Source organism: Salvelinus namaycush, chromosome 27 (genome assembly GCF_016432855.1).
Source record: "Salvelinus namaycush isolate Seneca chromosome 27, SaNama_1.0, whole genome shotgun sequence".
NCBI classification, from domain to species: Eukaryota; Metazoa; Chordata; class Actinopteri; order Salmoniformes; family Salmonidae; genus Salvelinus; species Salvelinus namaycush.
In genome coordinates, this window is record NC_052333.1 from 6,574,492 (window position 1) to 6,591,813 (window position 17,322).

A 17,322-nucleotide genomic window follows, 5' to 3' on the forward strand; every position below is an offset into this window, starting at 1 on the left:
AGGAGAATTGAAAATAAAGAGAAGGGAGGGCCAGAAAAGTCATGTTTGGAAGATATTTGGTGAAGTGGTGAAAGAGGATGATATCAGTGCTGGTTAGATGTGGTCACCCTTATTATGTTATGTGTGATGATTGTGAGGCGCTATACACATTCACCAGTCACAAGACGGGACTTCATAAAGGCCTATGGCACGTCAAGGGAACTGTAGCCTACTGTTTAGATGGAAACTGTTTAAATTAAAACTGAAATCTGGACACTGACTATAGGTCTATAACCTCTCACATCGCCTTAATTTTAACATTTAACATAAAAATTTCTGGCAGTAAAATGATACACCAAATGTAGGCTAAATTTGGACTTGGGAACAGGAGTGGAGAAATATAATTTTCTTTCTGCATCTTGACAGAACATAACGCTCAGTTAGATACCATCTGTGGAGGTGCTGTCGTCATCACAAAAGGTGATAGTATTTCAACCACATAAAATATGCATTGAAGCCGAACTGAAATCTTATCGGAAGCATATTGGGTCGTTTTCACAGCTTTCTTTTTTCTTACAACCAGTCAAACTGATGTCATTTGGACATTTTGCACAAAAATCTTTCCCCTTTTTTTTGTGTTATTGAATTTTCTCCCCAGTCCCTAAACGTCTTTGCTAATTCTATCTGTCTATTAGATTATTTTGGTGAGCAATGGTTTATTTAGTCTTCTAGGGCAACATAAATGACAGAAGAGAAGATGCATTTATCTAATTAAAGACAAGTTGATATATAAGCAGAAACATATCTAAATCAGGCTTCAACAGAAAATCCTGCTCCCACTGTAACATGCTGTCGTTTTGACTGTAGCCTATAGAGAATGTTCTATATTAGCAGGTTAGGGTTGGGTGTGGGCCTCAGATGCTCAACATATAGTCGGCCGGTTATGGATGGTTTGTTAGCCATTGCGTACGGGGGCGGGTGAACAAACAGATGACCCGCGCACCACTAATGGGTACATAGCATTATTTTATAAACCAAAAAATGGATGTAGCAACAAATGTCACTATTTGAACGTGATCCATTAACCTGTTCACTGATCCGTGAATGTCATGCAAAATTGTTCGCTTGTCCCGCATTTGATCTTTTTAGATGTGGTCACCCTTATTCCAAATGTGGAAACATTGCTGCTCCTGCAACATCTTAACACCATCTTTTCACCTGAGGAGAATAACACTATTTCAACCCAACATGGGAATCTGCAGTTCCACATTTGAAGGTGAGATTTTTCTGACATGTGAACCTGCAAATGTGATTTTCACATGTGACTGATTTTCAGATTTGACCGATTTTCACATGTTAATTTGTAAAAGTTCGATTTTTTTTTACATGTGAAAATGCAATTGTGTATTATTCTCCTCACGTGAAAGGTGGTGTTAACATATGAACTCTGAATATAATATATGTGAAATATGGTTTCACATGTGAAATTTAAGCTCAACATGTAAGAATAGCTCTAAGAGAGCACACTTATTCACAGTGATTGATAATCTACTGATGAGACAAGGTCATAGGTTAAGGGTAAGGTTCTCTCCGCCTTCTCCATTAATCACTACCTAGGTGTTAAGTAGGGAGGGGGTTGGGGTCACCCCATGTTGTCTTGTCTTGCTTGTGGTTAATTAAAACGGTCACTCTGAGCACCTGTCAGCTGACTGATGGGATTTAAAACGCCCTGGTTCTCACCAGTGATGACAAATTATAGGAAATCTCTCTCTCCCTCTCTCTCTCTCTCTCTCTGTCTCTCTCTCTCTCCCTCTCTCCCTCTCTCCCTCTCTCCCTCTCTCTCTCTCTGTCTCTCTCTCTCTCTCTCTCTCTCTCTCTCTCTGTCTCTGTCTCTGTCTCTCTGTCTCTGTCTCTGTCTCTGTCTCTGTCTCTGTCTCTGTCTCTGTCTCCGTCTCTGTCTCTGTCTCTCTGTCTCTGTCTCTGTCTCTCCCTGTCTCTCTCTCTCTCTCTCCCTGTCTCTCTCTCTCTCTGTCTCTCTCTCTCTCTCTCTGTCTCTCTCTCTCTCTCTGTCTCTCTCTCTCTCTCTCTGTCTCTGTCTCTGTCTCTGTCTCTGTCTCTCTGTCTCTGTCTCTGTCTCTCTCTGTCTCTCTCTCTCTCTCTCTCTCTGTCTCTCTCTCTCTCTCTCTCTCTCTCTCTCTCTCTCTCTCTCTCTCTCTCTCTCTCTCTCTCTCTCTCTCTGTTTCTCTCTCTCTCTCTCTCTCTCTCTCTCTCTCTCTCTCTCTCTCTCTCTCTCTCTCTCTCTCTCTCTCTCTCTCTCTCTCTGTCTCTCTCTGTCTCTCTCTCTCTCTCTGTCTCTGTCTCTGTCTCTGTCTCTGTCTCTGTCTCTCTCTCTCTCTCTCTCTCTCTCTAGGAATCGCACTGTTCACACCGCGCTCCACACCTTTGAGGCAGTGCAGGTCTGAAGGACAGGAGTCATAGGTAGAGAGATGGGTTGAATCAACATTGTTTCCACATCATTTCAACCAAACAATGTGATGACCACGAATCAACATGGAAAACTGATTGGTTTTGCAAAAAGTAATCAATGTAAGGGAATTTCATATTTTGTTTAACCTAAATCCAATGACATGGTAAACGTTTTTGTTGATTTCAGTTGAATTTACATTAGTTGACAACTTGACCAAAAATAAATCAAAACTAGCCATTGAAAGGATGTCTATGCCCAGTGGGAGAGCACATTATTGAAGGGATGCAGTAAAATATAGATTCAACATAATCTCCCCGTTTATAACCGGTACTAGTAAACACACACACAGAGTAAGAGTGAGGGAAATAGAGAAAGAGAGAGAGAATCTCCAATAGAAGCAGTGCCTAAAATTGCTTTACATAGTCAATCCGACGTCTGAAGTGGCCAGATGTCGGTTTGAGAGGTGCAAGGCGATGCGGTCCAGAGCTTGATTTTGGCCTCTGCATGCTTCTGGAGGCTCCGCAATTGCGTCACACCCTCCATACGAAGCCCCCTACCACATTTTTAGATCAAGCATAAATTGTCTTTTAGAGTAGAGGGTCGCATCCTGCTGATCCAACAGAGATCACTGTGGTGCAGTCGGCATTTTTCATGCTGCGGGCGGTCAGACAGACAACTTTGGGTTGAGAAAATGTTTTTGTCACGCAGATTATTTGGCAACGGTCGCCTTTCTGGTTTGTGTGCGTTAGACTACCTATTGTATAAAAATCACATATTTGTCACATTATTCACACACTCAGAATTCGCTGCTTCAAATTCAGTAGCCTACCTCTCCTTTCCGAGTTGGGCGAGATCAAGAGTAGACTGCCAAGAGTATATACCACAGGAGGTTGGTGGTACCTTAATTGGGGAGGACAGGCTCATGGTAATAACTGGAGCGGGTTCAGTGGAATGGTATCAAATACATCAAACACATGGTATCCAGGTTTTTGATGCCGTTCCATTCGCTCAGTTCCAGCCATTATTATGAGCCGTTCTCCTCTCAGCAGCCTCCACTGGTATATATGCATGGGTGCACAATCAAATAGCAGTTATCTTTCCAAGAAAATGTACTTAAATATGAATAGACCATAGTTTACTACAGTGTCTGTAAATATTGATAATGGAAAGAAGTGGAAGATGCTCAACCAACGTGAGTCAAGGTGCATTCCAAAAATGTGATAATAATTGAAAAGGAAAAGGCGCAAGGCGCGCATAGGCTACCATGGTGAGCGAACTTTGCACCTTTTTATTTTCAATAAATATTGATTAACCATTTATTTGTCTTTGCTTGCAAATCGTCCTCCTAAAAGATAGGCTATATCTTATATTCAAAACGTAGCTCAAGAGAAAGTGCAGTTATCAAGGGGCAGTTATCTTTCCAATGAAATTAACTTCCTAAATATGATTAGGCTATAGTTTACTACATTGCCTAGAAATACATATTGATCACCCATATTTATCTCCATCTGACAATCGTCCCAGTCCTAAAAGGTAGGCTATAAAACGTAGCTCAAGAGAAAGTGCAGGTCTCTCTAAATCTGCTCTCGTCAAGCTACTTCTATTCTACTCGCTGATGTAGCCCAGCAATACCAATAGCCTAATATAATGGGCAACGTGAGAATCTCTAGTAATTTAACCTATTTCTTAGGTTATTTTTGCACATTTTGATATTGCTTATAGGGCACACAATTGCTGGGACCATGGCTAGCAAGTCACATATGCTTAATATAATATTCCAGGACAGTGGTTGGGTTCAGTGACCAGTTCTTGTGGTACCAGGTTTGAGTCGGATAGAAAGCCAGCGGTAGCAGCAGTGAGGTATGAAAAGCTGCGGGTGCGGACGGGGAGCCTGGATGAAGAAATCAGTTGTGCAGTTGTGCAGACCTCTACCTTAGAGCTCCTGTCGTACCCTTCAGCGCTAGCCATGGAGGTTGAGAGTGGACAGTAGATGACCAACATGTTCAAACGGCCCATGTGAGTGCATTGGGGCTTGGATAATGCGTACATACAGTACAGCATCACTGTCACTAATTGCTGGCAAGCCACTGGGTTTAGTTAATGACACTAAACGTTGACAAACATGGCGTTTGATAATTAGGTCTATGGAAACGCCAGATTTGATGGTTAGGACTGTGAAATGCGTGTTCTAGAATCATGTCAAGTCACAGATGCGTTATGTCACCCTTTAAAGGTGCAATCTGCAGTTGCTACATACATTTTTTTACTTATAAATGAATGAGATGTACCCATTGATTCTTGAAGAATATAACTTATATATGCCTCATGAGCTTAGTTCAACTGTTGTACCCTGTCAGAACCCAAAATATAAGATTGTGGTACTCCAATGCTTGTAAACAAAGTAAATGTAAACAAACACTGTATAGCCACAAAACATGGTTAAAACTATACATTTTATATAATGGATGGTCAGTCCTTGCATCAATAGCCCTGTCTATGAATTTGAGAGTTACTCTTCTCCAGCCCCATCTCTCAGCTTTTTACTGAAACAGGGGCTTGGAGGGCCCTTTGTTATTATTTCAACTGCTGATTGCTTCTTTAAAGCTTTATATTTAGCTTTAAAAAGAAATGTGTTTTGTTATTAGGCATACTCTGTAGGATGGGTCCTTGGCTAAGTGTATACAGCTGCACTATTCAAACTAATCGTGGCTCTTCCTCCATCTTCCTCAGATAGCTTTGTGGAACTGTTTGTGTTCAGTCATTCTGTAGGACTATACAACACCAACGCCCAACGCAGTGCTCCTCACTTTTAAGCGGCTTCCATCCCATGCCAGCCTTCAGTCTGTGTTCCAAATGGCACCCTATTCCCTATATAGTGCACTACTTTCGACCAGAGAGCCTAAAGTAGTGTGTCATTTGGGACGCAGTCACTCTCGGCTCGCTCCGTTGAGCCTCTGAGGTGGTTTTAAAAAGCTCCCTCTAGACGTAGGTGGATTCCGCATTGCACTCCTTAATTGAAAACTGTGTATTGGTAAATGAGATGGAAAAGAGACTGCGGGAAGATAGGGATGTTTCCACTAAACCGCTTCATCGTCTTATATCCAGAAAAAACATCTAAAAATCTCCCTCCTCCAAAAAAATCGAACTGGCGTCCATGACCATGATGATTCATCATTCATACCTCGGGCTCACATAGGGTCTAGATAGCTCCACAGCGTCCACACAGTCGGTGTAAAAGCCCATCTTTCACCACCCTTACATTAATTAACCCTTAAGGGGAGTGGTGGAGAGGATAAATAGTACATCTCTCTCTTCCCTCTCTCTTTCTCTCCCCCTCTCTGCAGTATATTATTTTCAAGAATCACTATGTGTCACGCTTGGTATGAATGATTCGGGAGACAGGCGCAGGAATGCGTAATAGTTTTTTTTATTGCACCCAAATTACGGCGTGCCGTGTAAAGGCACGGGGACGAAGACCAAACAAACACTATACAAAACAAAGGGTAGAAACCCAAACAAAAGAGCGAGGAGTACCACGAATAAATAGCCCAAGCCGCATAATGATTAACACACGGGACGAGACCAGTAATCATCTTGGCAAACCACAATGGCACGAAAGCCAATACACACAGCACAGGTACTCACACGCACCAACGGATATTGTAACAATAATAGACAGGACAATGGTAAACCAAGGGCACACTTATACAAGTACTAATCACTGGGAATAGGGGACAGGTGTGCGTAATGAAAGTTCCGGGGGATCCGTGACACTATGCCTGTACTACTGTAAAGTTAAATGCTCTTGCTAATTTTAAGCAGACTGTTGTCTGGACTGTTGTCATATTTCATCCAGTTTTCTATAGTGATATCCTCTCAGCAATGGCAGCTTTTCACCTTCTCAGGCTAGCTAACGATTCCAATGACAAAACATGTCAACAAACGCTCGCTCCCCCAATGTTTGAGTCCCAGGCAATCCTCAACGACTTTACCCCCCACATACTCCTCTGTCCGTTCGGGCGTTGATTGCGTCCAGACCTATTAACACTCAACAGTTGCTACTGGATGTCTGTGGCTGTGTGGCTGTGCCCCAAATGGCACCGTATTCCCTATATAATACACTGCTTTTGACCCAAGCCCTATGGGCCCTGGTCTAAAGTAGTGCACTAAATAGGGAACAGGGTGCCATTTGGTACGCACCCTGTGACTTCATATGCTCATCTGTCATGCCCCATCCCTCCCGTGGCAGTACAGTATGTGGTGCAATTAGAGCTGTGAGCCACATTGGCCCTTCACAGCGAATCACGGACAAGACCAGGAAAAACCAGGGAGAGCAGGAAGCAGACAGTTAGCCATGCGTGCATGCCGTGTACCACAGGAGGCTGCTGAGGGGAGGACAGCTCATAGTAATGGCTGAAATGGAGTGCATGGAATGGTATCAAACACATGGAAATCATGTGTTTGATGAGTTTGATACCATGTCATTTATTCTGCTCCAGCCATTATCATGAGCCTGTCCTCCCCAATTAAGGTTCCACCAACCTTCTGTGCCACGTACCATACTAAAGCATGTCTGGGCATGTCTGAGCATGTCTGAGCACGCCTGGGCATGTCAAGGCATGTCTGATCACGTCTGGGCCTGTCTGAGCATGTCCGATAACACAGCAGACCGTTTCTCCTACCGGTCTCTGTATGATCCCATCATAGAGATCCTATTCAATTATTCCTATTCTAATTCCTGATTCTATGGATCCCTATGGATTATATGGATACTAGCACACAAGCACGGAGATCATGCTATACACTACACAGTGTTAACCATATGGAACTACCAGATGCACTGGTAGGCTACTGTATGTTCACAACCAGTAACACAGATCTAATGTGTAGATTGGATGTGTGTGTGCGTGCGTGCGTGCGTGCGTGCGTGCGTGCGTGCGTGCGTGCGTGCGTGCGTGCGTGCGTGCGTGCGTGCGTGATCTCATTGGTAGCAGAAGGAGACATGCAGAGAAAGACAGTGTTGTCAGCAGCTATCTCTCCAGATGGCTCCCTGATCTATTCCTCTCACGGTGTGGATAATACGTGATCACTTGAGTGTATTACTTCCCCAATGCCAAGAGAAACCGATGCCCTGCAAGGCTACCACTACTACTGTGTGATACTATGTGCAACCTTTAGCAGATCACAAACATACTTCACCTCCAGCAAAATGTATGTTCCCCTGGAATTAACTTGGACAGGGTTCAAATTGATTCTGTCCTTTCGTATTTCGGAGGAGCATAATCTTCAGCAGCGATTTATATGAATTTAATATCTTCACCCAGCCAATGGGGATATCTGTGTGTACTGGACAGTAGGTCTAGAATTTAGTACCATTAATTATCTAGAATATAATACCATTAATAATCTAAAATATAATACCATTAATAGATATACAATATAATACCATTAATAGACATACAATATAATACCATTAATTATCTAGAATATAATACCATTAATAGACATACAATTTAATACCATTAATTATCTAGAATATAATACCATTAATAATCTAAAATATAATACCATTAATAGACATACAATATAATACCATTAATAGACATACAGTGCCTTGCAAAAGTATTCATCTTCCTTGGCATTTTTCCTATTTTGTTGCATTTCAACCTGTAATTTAAATTGATTTTTATTTGGATTTCATGTAATGGACAGACACAAAATAGTCCAAATTGGTGAAGTGAAAAAAATGACCTGTTTCAAAAAATTCTAAAACATAAAAAAAGGAAAAGTGGTGGGTGCATATGTATTCACCCCCTTTGCTATGAAGCCTTTAAATAAAATGTGGTGCAACCAATTACCTTCAGAAGTCACATAATTAGTTAAATAAAGTCCACCTGTGTGCAATTTAAGTGTCACATGATCTGTCACATGATCTCAGTATATATACACCTGTTCTGAAAGGCCCCAGAGTCTGCAACACCACTAAGTTAAGGGCACCACCAAGCCAGCGACACCATGAAGACCAAGGAGCTCTCAAAACAGGTCAGGGACAAAGTTGTGGAGAAGTACAGATCAGGGTTGGGTGATAAAAAAATATCAGAAACTTTGAACATCCCACGGAGCACCATTAAATCCATTATTAAAAAATGAAACGAATATGGCACAATAACAAACCTGCCAAGAGAGGGCCGCCCACCAAAACTCACAGACCAGGCAATGAGGGCATTTATCAGAGAGGCAACAAAGAGACCAAAGATAACCCTGAAGGAGCTGCAAAGCTCCACAGCGGAGAATGGAGTATCTGTCCATAGGACCACTTTAAGCCGTACACTCCACAGAGCTGGGCTTTACAGAAGAGTGGCCAGAAAAAAAGCCATTGCTTAAAGTGTTTGCAAAAAGGCATGTGGGAGACTCCCCAAACATATGGAAGAAGGTACTCTGGTCAGATGAGGCTAAAATTGAGCTTTTTAGCCATCAAGATAAACACTATGTCTGGCGCAAACCCAACACCTCTCATGACCCTGAGAACACAGTGAAGCATGGTGGTGGCAGCATCATGCTGTGGGGATGTTTTTCATCGGCAGGGACTGGGAAGCTGGTCAGAATTGAAGGAATGTTGGATGGCGCTAAATACAGGGAAATTCTTGAGGGAAAACTGTTTGTCTTCTAGAGATTTGAGACTGGGACAGAGGTTCACCTTCCAGCAGGACAATGGTCCTAAGCATACTGCTAAAGCAACACTTGAGTGGTTTATGGGGTAACATTTAATGTCTTGGAATGGCCTAGTCAAAGCCCAGACCTCAATCCAATTGAGAATCTGTGGTATGACTTAAAGATTGCTGTACACCAGCGGAACCCATCCAACTTGAAGGAGCTGGAGAAGTTTTGCCTTGAAGAATGGGCAAAAATCCCAGTTGCTAGATGTGCCAAGCTTATAGAGACATACCCCAAGAAACTTGCAGCTGTAATTGCTGGAAAATGTGTCTCTACAAAGTATTGACTTTGGGGGGGTGAATAGTTATGCACTCTCACATTTTCTTTTTTTTCATATTTCTTGCTGGTTTCGCAAAAAAAATTATTATGCATCTTCAAAGTGGTAGGCATGTTGTGTAAATGAAATGATACAAACCCCCCAAAAATCTATTTTATTTCCAGGATGTAAGGCAACAAAATAGGAAAAATGCCAAGGGGAGTGAATACTTTCGACAAGCCACTGTAGAATATAATAGCATTAATAAATATTGAAAATAATACCATTAATAAACCTAGAATATAATACCATTAATTAACCTTGAATATAATACCATTAATAAACCTAGAATATAACACCATTAATAAACCTTGAATATAATACCAAATTCCCATTAATAAACCTAGCATAAAATACCATTAATGAACCTAGAATATAATACCATTAATAAACCTTGAATATAATACCATTAATAAACCTAGAATATAATACCATTAATAAACCTAGAATATAATACCATTAATAAACCTAGAATATAATACCATTAATAAACCTAGAATATAATACCAAATTCCCATTAATAAACCGACATCGGTCACTGTTTTGATTGAGAATAACTCATATTAAACATTTCAATGCGAGCCTTTGCTTGGAGTATTTTCCATTGAACTCCATTGAAAGACAATGTGAATGGGAGGCTTTTGCTGACAATGGAGGCGAAAGAAAACCAGGGTTCATCCAGGACATGGAGGCCTGGAGTCTGCATAGACCATCTGGAGGTCAACCATTCTGGAGCCATTATACCACGACGGCCACAGGGCTGGCAAAAGTGCTTCTGCCATTAGGCATTCTTCTGATCCAGGACTCTTCTGATCCAGGGTTATTCTGACCCAGGGTTATTCTGACCCAGGACTCTTCTGATCCAGGGTTATTCTGACCCAGGACTCTTCTGATCCAGGGTTATTCTGACCCAGGACTCTTCTGATCCAGGGTTATTCTGACCCAGGACTCTTCTGATCCAGGGTTATTCTGACCCAGGGTTATTCTGACCCAGGACTCTTCTGATCCAGGGTTATTCTGACCCAGGGTTACTCTGATCCAAGACTCTTATGATCCACAATTATTCTGACCCAGGGTTATTCTGACCCAGGGTTATTCTGACCCAGGACTCTTCTGATCCAGGGTTATTCTGACCCAGGGTTATTCTGACCCAGGACTCTTCTGATCCAGGGTTATTCTGACCCAGGGTTACTCTGATCCAGGACTCTTATGATCCACAATTATTCTGACCCAGCGTTATTCTGATCCAGGACTCTTCTGATCCTGGGTTATTCTGAATCAGGGTTATTCTGACCCAGGGTTATTCTGACCCATGGTTATTCTGACCCATGGTTATGCTGTGATCCAGGGTTACAGTTTCCAAGAACTGTAATATTGAATCATGAGTGAGTTTTACTTCAAGCCCAGAGGAACCATGCCTTCTGGACCATGAGAAAGTGTTTAGGCAATGCAGCAGTGGTGTTGTCGAAGTTCTCTGTGTGTAAATAACAGAGCAGGTCTTCCTCCCAAAGTAAAGCACAGCACACAGCATGGCATTGGACATGCATCTAGCTGAGACTCATATTCTAGGGACGGCGTGCTGGCCGTGATTGTGGCGGCCTGCTGGCTCTCCCCATGCAGAACATGGTGTCTGTGTGTCTGTGACACTGTATGCAGCAAGAGCACACTGCTAGACTCCCGATCAGGCACCTGCTACATATATAGCAGTACAGTAGGGTTTCTGGAAAGAGTTGCACTATATTTTATCTGTATCTTTATCAATATACTTTTAGATGAGACATCTGCCATACAGTATTATTTCTAAAAGGTTGTATTACTATATGTACTGTAATATAAACTGGGTGGTTCCAGCACTGAATGCTGATTGGCTGACAGCCATGGTATATTTAAGCAATAAAGCCTGAGGGTATTGGTATATAGACAATATACCACGGCCAAGGGCTGTTCCCCTGGCACGACACAACGCGGAGTGCCTGGATACAGGCCTTAGCCGTGGTATATTGGCCATATACTACAAACCTCCGAGGTGCCTTATTGATATTATAAACTGGTTACCAAAGTAATTAGTGGAGCAAAAATAAATGTCTTTATCATTCCCGTGGTATACAGTCTGATATACCACGGCAGTCAGCCAATCAGCATTCAGAGCTCGAACCACCCATTTTATAACATACTTTATACAATGGGCGGGTCTAATCCTGAATGCTGATTGGTTAAAAGCGCATTCCAGCCAGTGTCTATTCCACAAGTTACCATCGCTAAATGAAATCTATGACGTTAACCTGTCTGGCACCGGGGTTCCGCTAGCGGAACTCCTCCCACATTCCACTGAAAAGGCAGAGCGCGAAATTCAAAAGATATTTTTTAGAAATATTTAACTTTCACACATTAACAAGTCCAATACAGCAAATGAAAGATACACATCTTGTGAATCCAGTCAACATGTCCGATTTTTAAAATGTTTTACAGCGAAAACACCACATATATTTATGTTAGCTCACCACCAAATACAAAAAAGGACAGACATTTTTCACAGCACAGGTAGCATGCACAAAGCCAACCTAACTAACCAAGAACCAACCAAACTAACCAAGAAACAACTTTATCAGATGACAGTCTTATAACATGTTATACAATAAATCTATGTTTTGTTCGAAAAATGTGCATATTTGAGGTATAAATCAGTTTTACATTGCAGCTACCATCACAGCTACCGTCAGAAATAGCACTGAAGCAGCCAGAGTAATTACAGACACCAACGTCAAATACCTAAATACTCATCATAAAACATTTCTGAAAAATCGATGGTGTACAGCAAATTAAAGACAAACATCTTGTGAATCCAGCCAATATTTCCGATTTTTTAAGTGTTTTACAGCGAAAACACAATATAGCATTATATTAGCTTACTACAATAGCCTACCACACTACCGCATTCATTCATCAAGGCACGTTAGCGATAGCAATAGGCACGTTAGCGATAGGGAATAAACCAGCAAAATATATTAATTTTCACTAACCTTCATAAACATCAGAATCATCAGATGACAGTCCTATAACATCAGGTTATACATACACCTATGTTTTGTTCGAAAATGTGCATATTTAGAGCTGAAATCAGTGGTTATACATTGTGCTAACGTAGCATCTTTTTCCCAGAATGTGCGGATATTTTTATGACACTCAACTATTCTGACCAAATAACTATTCATAAACGTTACTAGAAAATACATGTTGTATAGGAAATGATAGATACACTAGTTCTTAATGCAATCGCTGTGTTAGAATTCTAAAAATAACTTCATTACGACATCCAGCTTAGTTATAGCGAGAGCGTGCCCAAAATCTGGGCGCAAACGACTATTTCACATGTTCGACAGATATATGAAATAGCATCATAAAATGGGTCCTACTTTTGATGATCTTTCATCAGAATGTTGTACAAGGGGTCCTTTGTCCAGAACAATCGTTGTTTGGTTTTAGAATGTCCTCTTCTCCAGTCAATTAGCACGGAAAGCTAGCAAAGTAGCGCAAAGCTCTCCTTCCTGAACAAAGGCACACAACGCAACACGCCTAACGTCCCGAATAAATTTCAATAATCTAATAAAACTATATTGAAAAAACATACTTTACGATGATATTGTCACATGTATCAAATAAAATCAAAGCCGGAGATATTAGTCGTCTATAACGACAGCTTTTCAGAAGGCAAAACCAGGTCCCTTCACGCGCTCTGAGCTTTTATTCGACCCCAGATCAAGTTATACACTCCATTTCTTCTCTCACTGCCTGTCGACATCTAGTGGAAGACGTATGAAGTGCATGTATTCTAATAAATATCAAGGCCATTTATAGGCAGGCCCTAGAACAGAGCATCGATTTCAGATTTTCCACTTCCTGTCAGGAAGTTTGCTGCAAAATGAGTTCTGTTTTACTCACAGATATAATTCAAACGGTTTTAGAAACTAGAGAGTGTTTTCTATCCAATAGTAATAATAATATGCATATTGTACGAGCAAGAATTGAGTACGAGGCCGTTTAAATTGGGCACGATTTTCCCCCAAAGTGAAAACAGCGCCCTCTGTCCTCAACAGGTTAAAATGCCTATTTACTCTGTTCCATATGACTGAGCAATCCACTGTCTCATCAGCCCAACCAGTCACTTTATAAACTTGATCTCCACTATAAAAAGCATCTAGACATCATCTCACATTTCTTTTAGACTATCATTTAGTTTTCACCGTACTGTCTGTCTCTCCGTCATTTGCAACATTGTTTCAATATTCAAATTCGATCTTCAACTGTCCCATAGTAGTGAACGTGTAGTGGTCGGGACAAGAGAGAGAGGCAGGCAGCGTTTCTCAGCCAGCCAAAACCATGAATCAGCTGGCATCACTTTTATGGATAAAAAGAAATGTACATTGAAACAAGGTAAAACCAGCTAGTTTGCCGTCTTTCCAGCTTCAGTTTGAAGTTATTATGTTAGTTGTGTTGTTTGCTGTGTTGTTAGTTGTGTTGTTTGTTGTGTTGTTAGTTGTGTTGTTTGCTGTGTTGTTAGTTGTGTTGTTTGCTGTGTTGTTAGTTGTGTTGTTTGTTGTGTTGTTAGTTGTGTTGTTAGTTGTGTTGTTTGTTTTGTTGTTTGTTGTGTTGTTAGTTGTGTTGTTTGCTTTGTTGTTTGCTGTGTTGTTAGTTGTGTTGTTTGCTGTGTTGTTAGTTGTGTTGTTTGCTGTGTTGTTAGTTGTGTTGTTTGCTATCTCCTCTGAACAACAGTGTCCTAACAAGAAAGCACATTTTCAATAGCAGGCAAAATTGTGCCTCATTAGCTCGTTGTTATGGATTTATCCAAATAAATCTCACTATAAAACAGCTTAAACAAATGCAGCTACTGTTGTTATTCTGTCTGCTCTGTTTGGCGTGACTGTAAGTTAGCCGTAGTTGGCTAGCTAGAAAGCAAGGGACAAGAACGTTGCCAGCCAGTACGGTAATGGAACATTTAAAACGAATGACTGGGTCACGTCCATAGATACAGAACAAAAAGACTGAGCGACTGGGTCGCGTCCATAGATACAGAACAAAAAGACTGAACGACTGGGTCGCGTCCACAGATACAGAACAAAAAGACTGAACGACTGGGTCGTGTCCATAGATACAGAACAAAAAGACTGAACGACTGGGTCGTGTCCATAGATACAGAACAAAAAGACTGAACGACTGGGTCGCGTCCATAGATACAAAACAAAAAGACTGAACGACTGGGTCGCGTCCATAGATACAGAACAAAAAGACTGAACGACTGGGTCGCGTCCATAGATACAGAACAAAAAGACTGAACGACTGGGTCGCGTCTCTGGCAATCGAACCAATAGAACGAATGACCAGCCGGCTTGGGTAGCAACCCTACATTTGTTTTTCGTGACTTTATCTTGTGAAAGGATGAAATAGTCTAAATAAATTCATCACAATAAAGTTTTTTGTGTGAAAATATGCTAATCATTATTTGAATATGTTGGTAACCCGTTGTATAAAAGGGATAATGCCCTCAAAGCCGGTGTTTGGAGGATATATTGTCACGGTTAACAACACCCGTGCCAATATATCCTCCAAACAACGGCTTCGAGGGCATTATCACTTCAGTAATATATGCCACTTAGCAGCCGCGTTCATCCGAAGTGGCTTACAGTCAGTTGTGCATAAATGTTGTATGTATGATTGGTCCCCCGAGAATCGAAGAGAGGCATGCTCTACCATCTGAGCTACAGAGGAACACTGCCTCTGAGTTTAGTTTATCCACATATATGTTTTTGTGTGGTAAAGTTGTAGTTATTTTTTACTCTGCTTTTTTTGTCAAATCTCTTTTTTCCCCCGCATAATGGTGATAACTATACCGCAGTGATTACATTGGTGTGTTGCTTGTTATGTGCACAATGAGTCAATTATATCTATATCTATATATATATCTATATATGCCTCCCAAATAATGCTCATCTGTTATCTCCTCTCTCCTCTCCAGGTTTCATATATACGTGTGGTGGGATGCTAAAAGGTCGGAATGGCACCATTGAAAGCCCAGGTTTTCCGTATGGGTACCCCAATGGGGCTAACTGTACATGGGTTATTGTAGCAGAGGAGGGGAACCGAATTCAAATTGTCTTTCAGTCCTTCGCTGTGGAGGAGGAGTATGACTTTTTATCGCTTTATGATGGACATCCTCATCCGGTGAACTTCAGGACGAGGTGGGTGCCATTTTAATACAATGTTCATTTCTTATTTCTATATATCTCCTTGCCTTAATTCTTGAATCCCTGTCTGATAAAATCCTGCTTGTTCTTTTCTTCGAGTAGCTGAATATAGGATTTACAGCTTTACGGTTGACATTTTAAAAGATAGACGAGTATGCTACTTACACTGTTCATTTCACGCAAGACTTTCGTCAGGAGCGGACTTTGAGAGCGATATGGTCTTGCATAACCTGATTAGCCCATTCTAATCTAAAATGGAAGCTCAGCAGCTTCTTCTATCGGAGCAGGCAGAACTCTCTCACTCATTTCCGAACACGTTTGATCACTGGGAAAGAGATCAGTCCAAATCATTCCATTGTAATTTGTTGCTTACATGGATACCAGATCGCTCCGGCAGTTTGACCGAATTAAAGCCGCCACTGAGAAATCACACCAGGTGATTAAGGCAGAGAAAATGGAACAGCTCTGTCCAATTAGCTGGTTATTGTAATTACTCCGGGTCCCATTAACCTGTGGTAATACACAGCAGATACTTTCCTTTCAAAACATCGCTGTTTGATTGGAATGTTGTCCGTGCCCTCGGAACCCTCATTAGCTTTGAACATTCTAGTCATTCATTAGGGGGACTGTGGTAACTGGCGAAGCGGCTTAAAGCCCCGGTTTCGTCAGGCCTATCATAGCTATCTTTATATTTAACTCTGCATTGTTGGAAAAGGACCCGTAATTAAGCATTTCACTGTTAGTCTACACCTGTTGTTTACGAAACATGAGACAAATACATTTACATTTGATTTGACACACACACACGTCACCTCCTCTAATAGCACTACCCTCCATGTGGAACATGTTCAATTTAATAAAAAAACGCCAAACAATATAAATAGGATGTAGAGATGAACGATTACACATCCCGGAGGGAAGGATAATATACACCTCAGAGGGAAGGAGGTGACTATACACCCCAGAGGGAAGGAGGTGACTATACACCTCAGAGGGAAGGAGGTGACTATACACCCCAGAGGTAAGGAGGTGACTATACACCCCAGAGGGAAGGAGGTGACTATACACCCCAGAGGGAAGGAGGTGACTAGACACCTCAGAGGGAAGGAGGTGACTATACACCCCAGAGGGAAGGAGGTGACTATACACCCCAGAGGGAAGGAGGTGACTAGACACCTCAGAGGGAAGGAGACTATACACCCCAGAGGGAAGGAAGAGACTATACACCTCAGAGGGAAGGAGGTGACTATACACCCCAGAGGGAAGGAGGTGACTATACACCCCAGAGGGAAGGAGGTGACTATACACCTCAGAGGGAAGGAGGTGACTATACACCCCAGAGGGAAGGAGGTGACTATACACTCCAGAGGGAAGGAAGAGACTATACACCTCAGAGGGAAGGAGGTGACTATACACCCCAGAGGGAAGGAGACTATACACCTCAGAGGGAAGGAGGTGACTAGACACCCCAGAGGGAAGGAGGTGACTATACACCCCAGAGGGAAGGAGGTGACTATACACCCCAGAGGGAAGGAGGTGACTATACACCTCAGAGGGAAGAAGGTAGACTATACACCTCAGTGGGAAGGAGGTGACTATACACCCCA

General features: G+C 41.8%; 1 protein-coding gene across 1 annotated transcript in view; it reads left to right on the plus strand.

Annotated features, from left to right (window-relative positions):
* The window catches only part of LOC120022010 (CUB and sushi domain-containing protein 3-like), an 803,421-nt gene that overhangs the window by 102,761 nt on the left and 683,338 nt on the right, over positions 1–17,322 (plus strand). Inside the window, exon 2 of the mRNA XM_038965812.1 lies at positions 15,487–15,709. Coding sequence (XP_038821740.1) covers positions 15,487–15,709 — 223 coding nt within the window. The remainder of the gene's footprint in view (positions 1–15,486; positions 15,710–17,322) is intronic.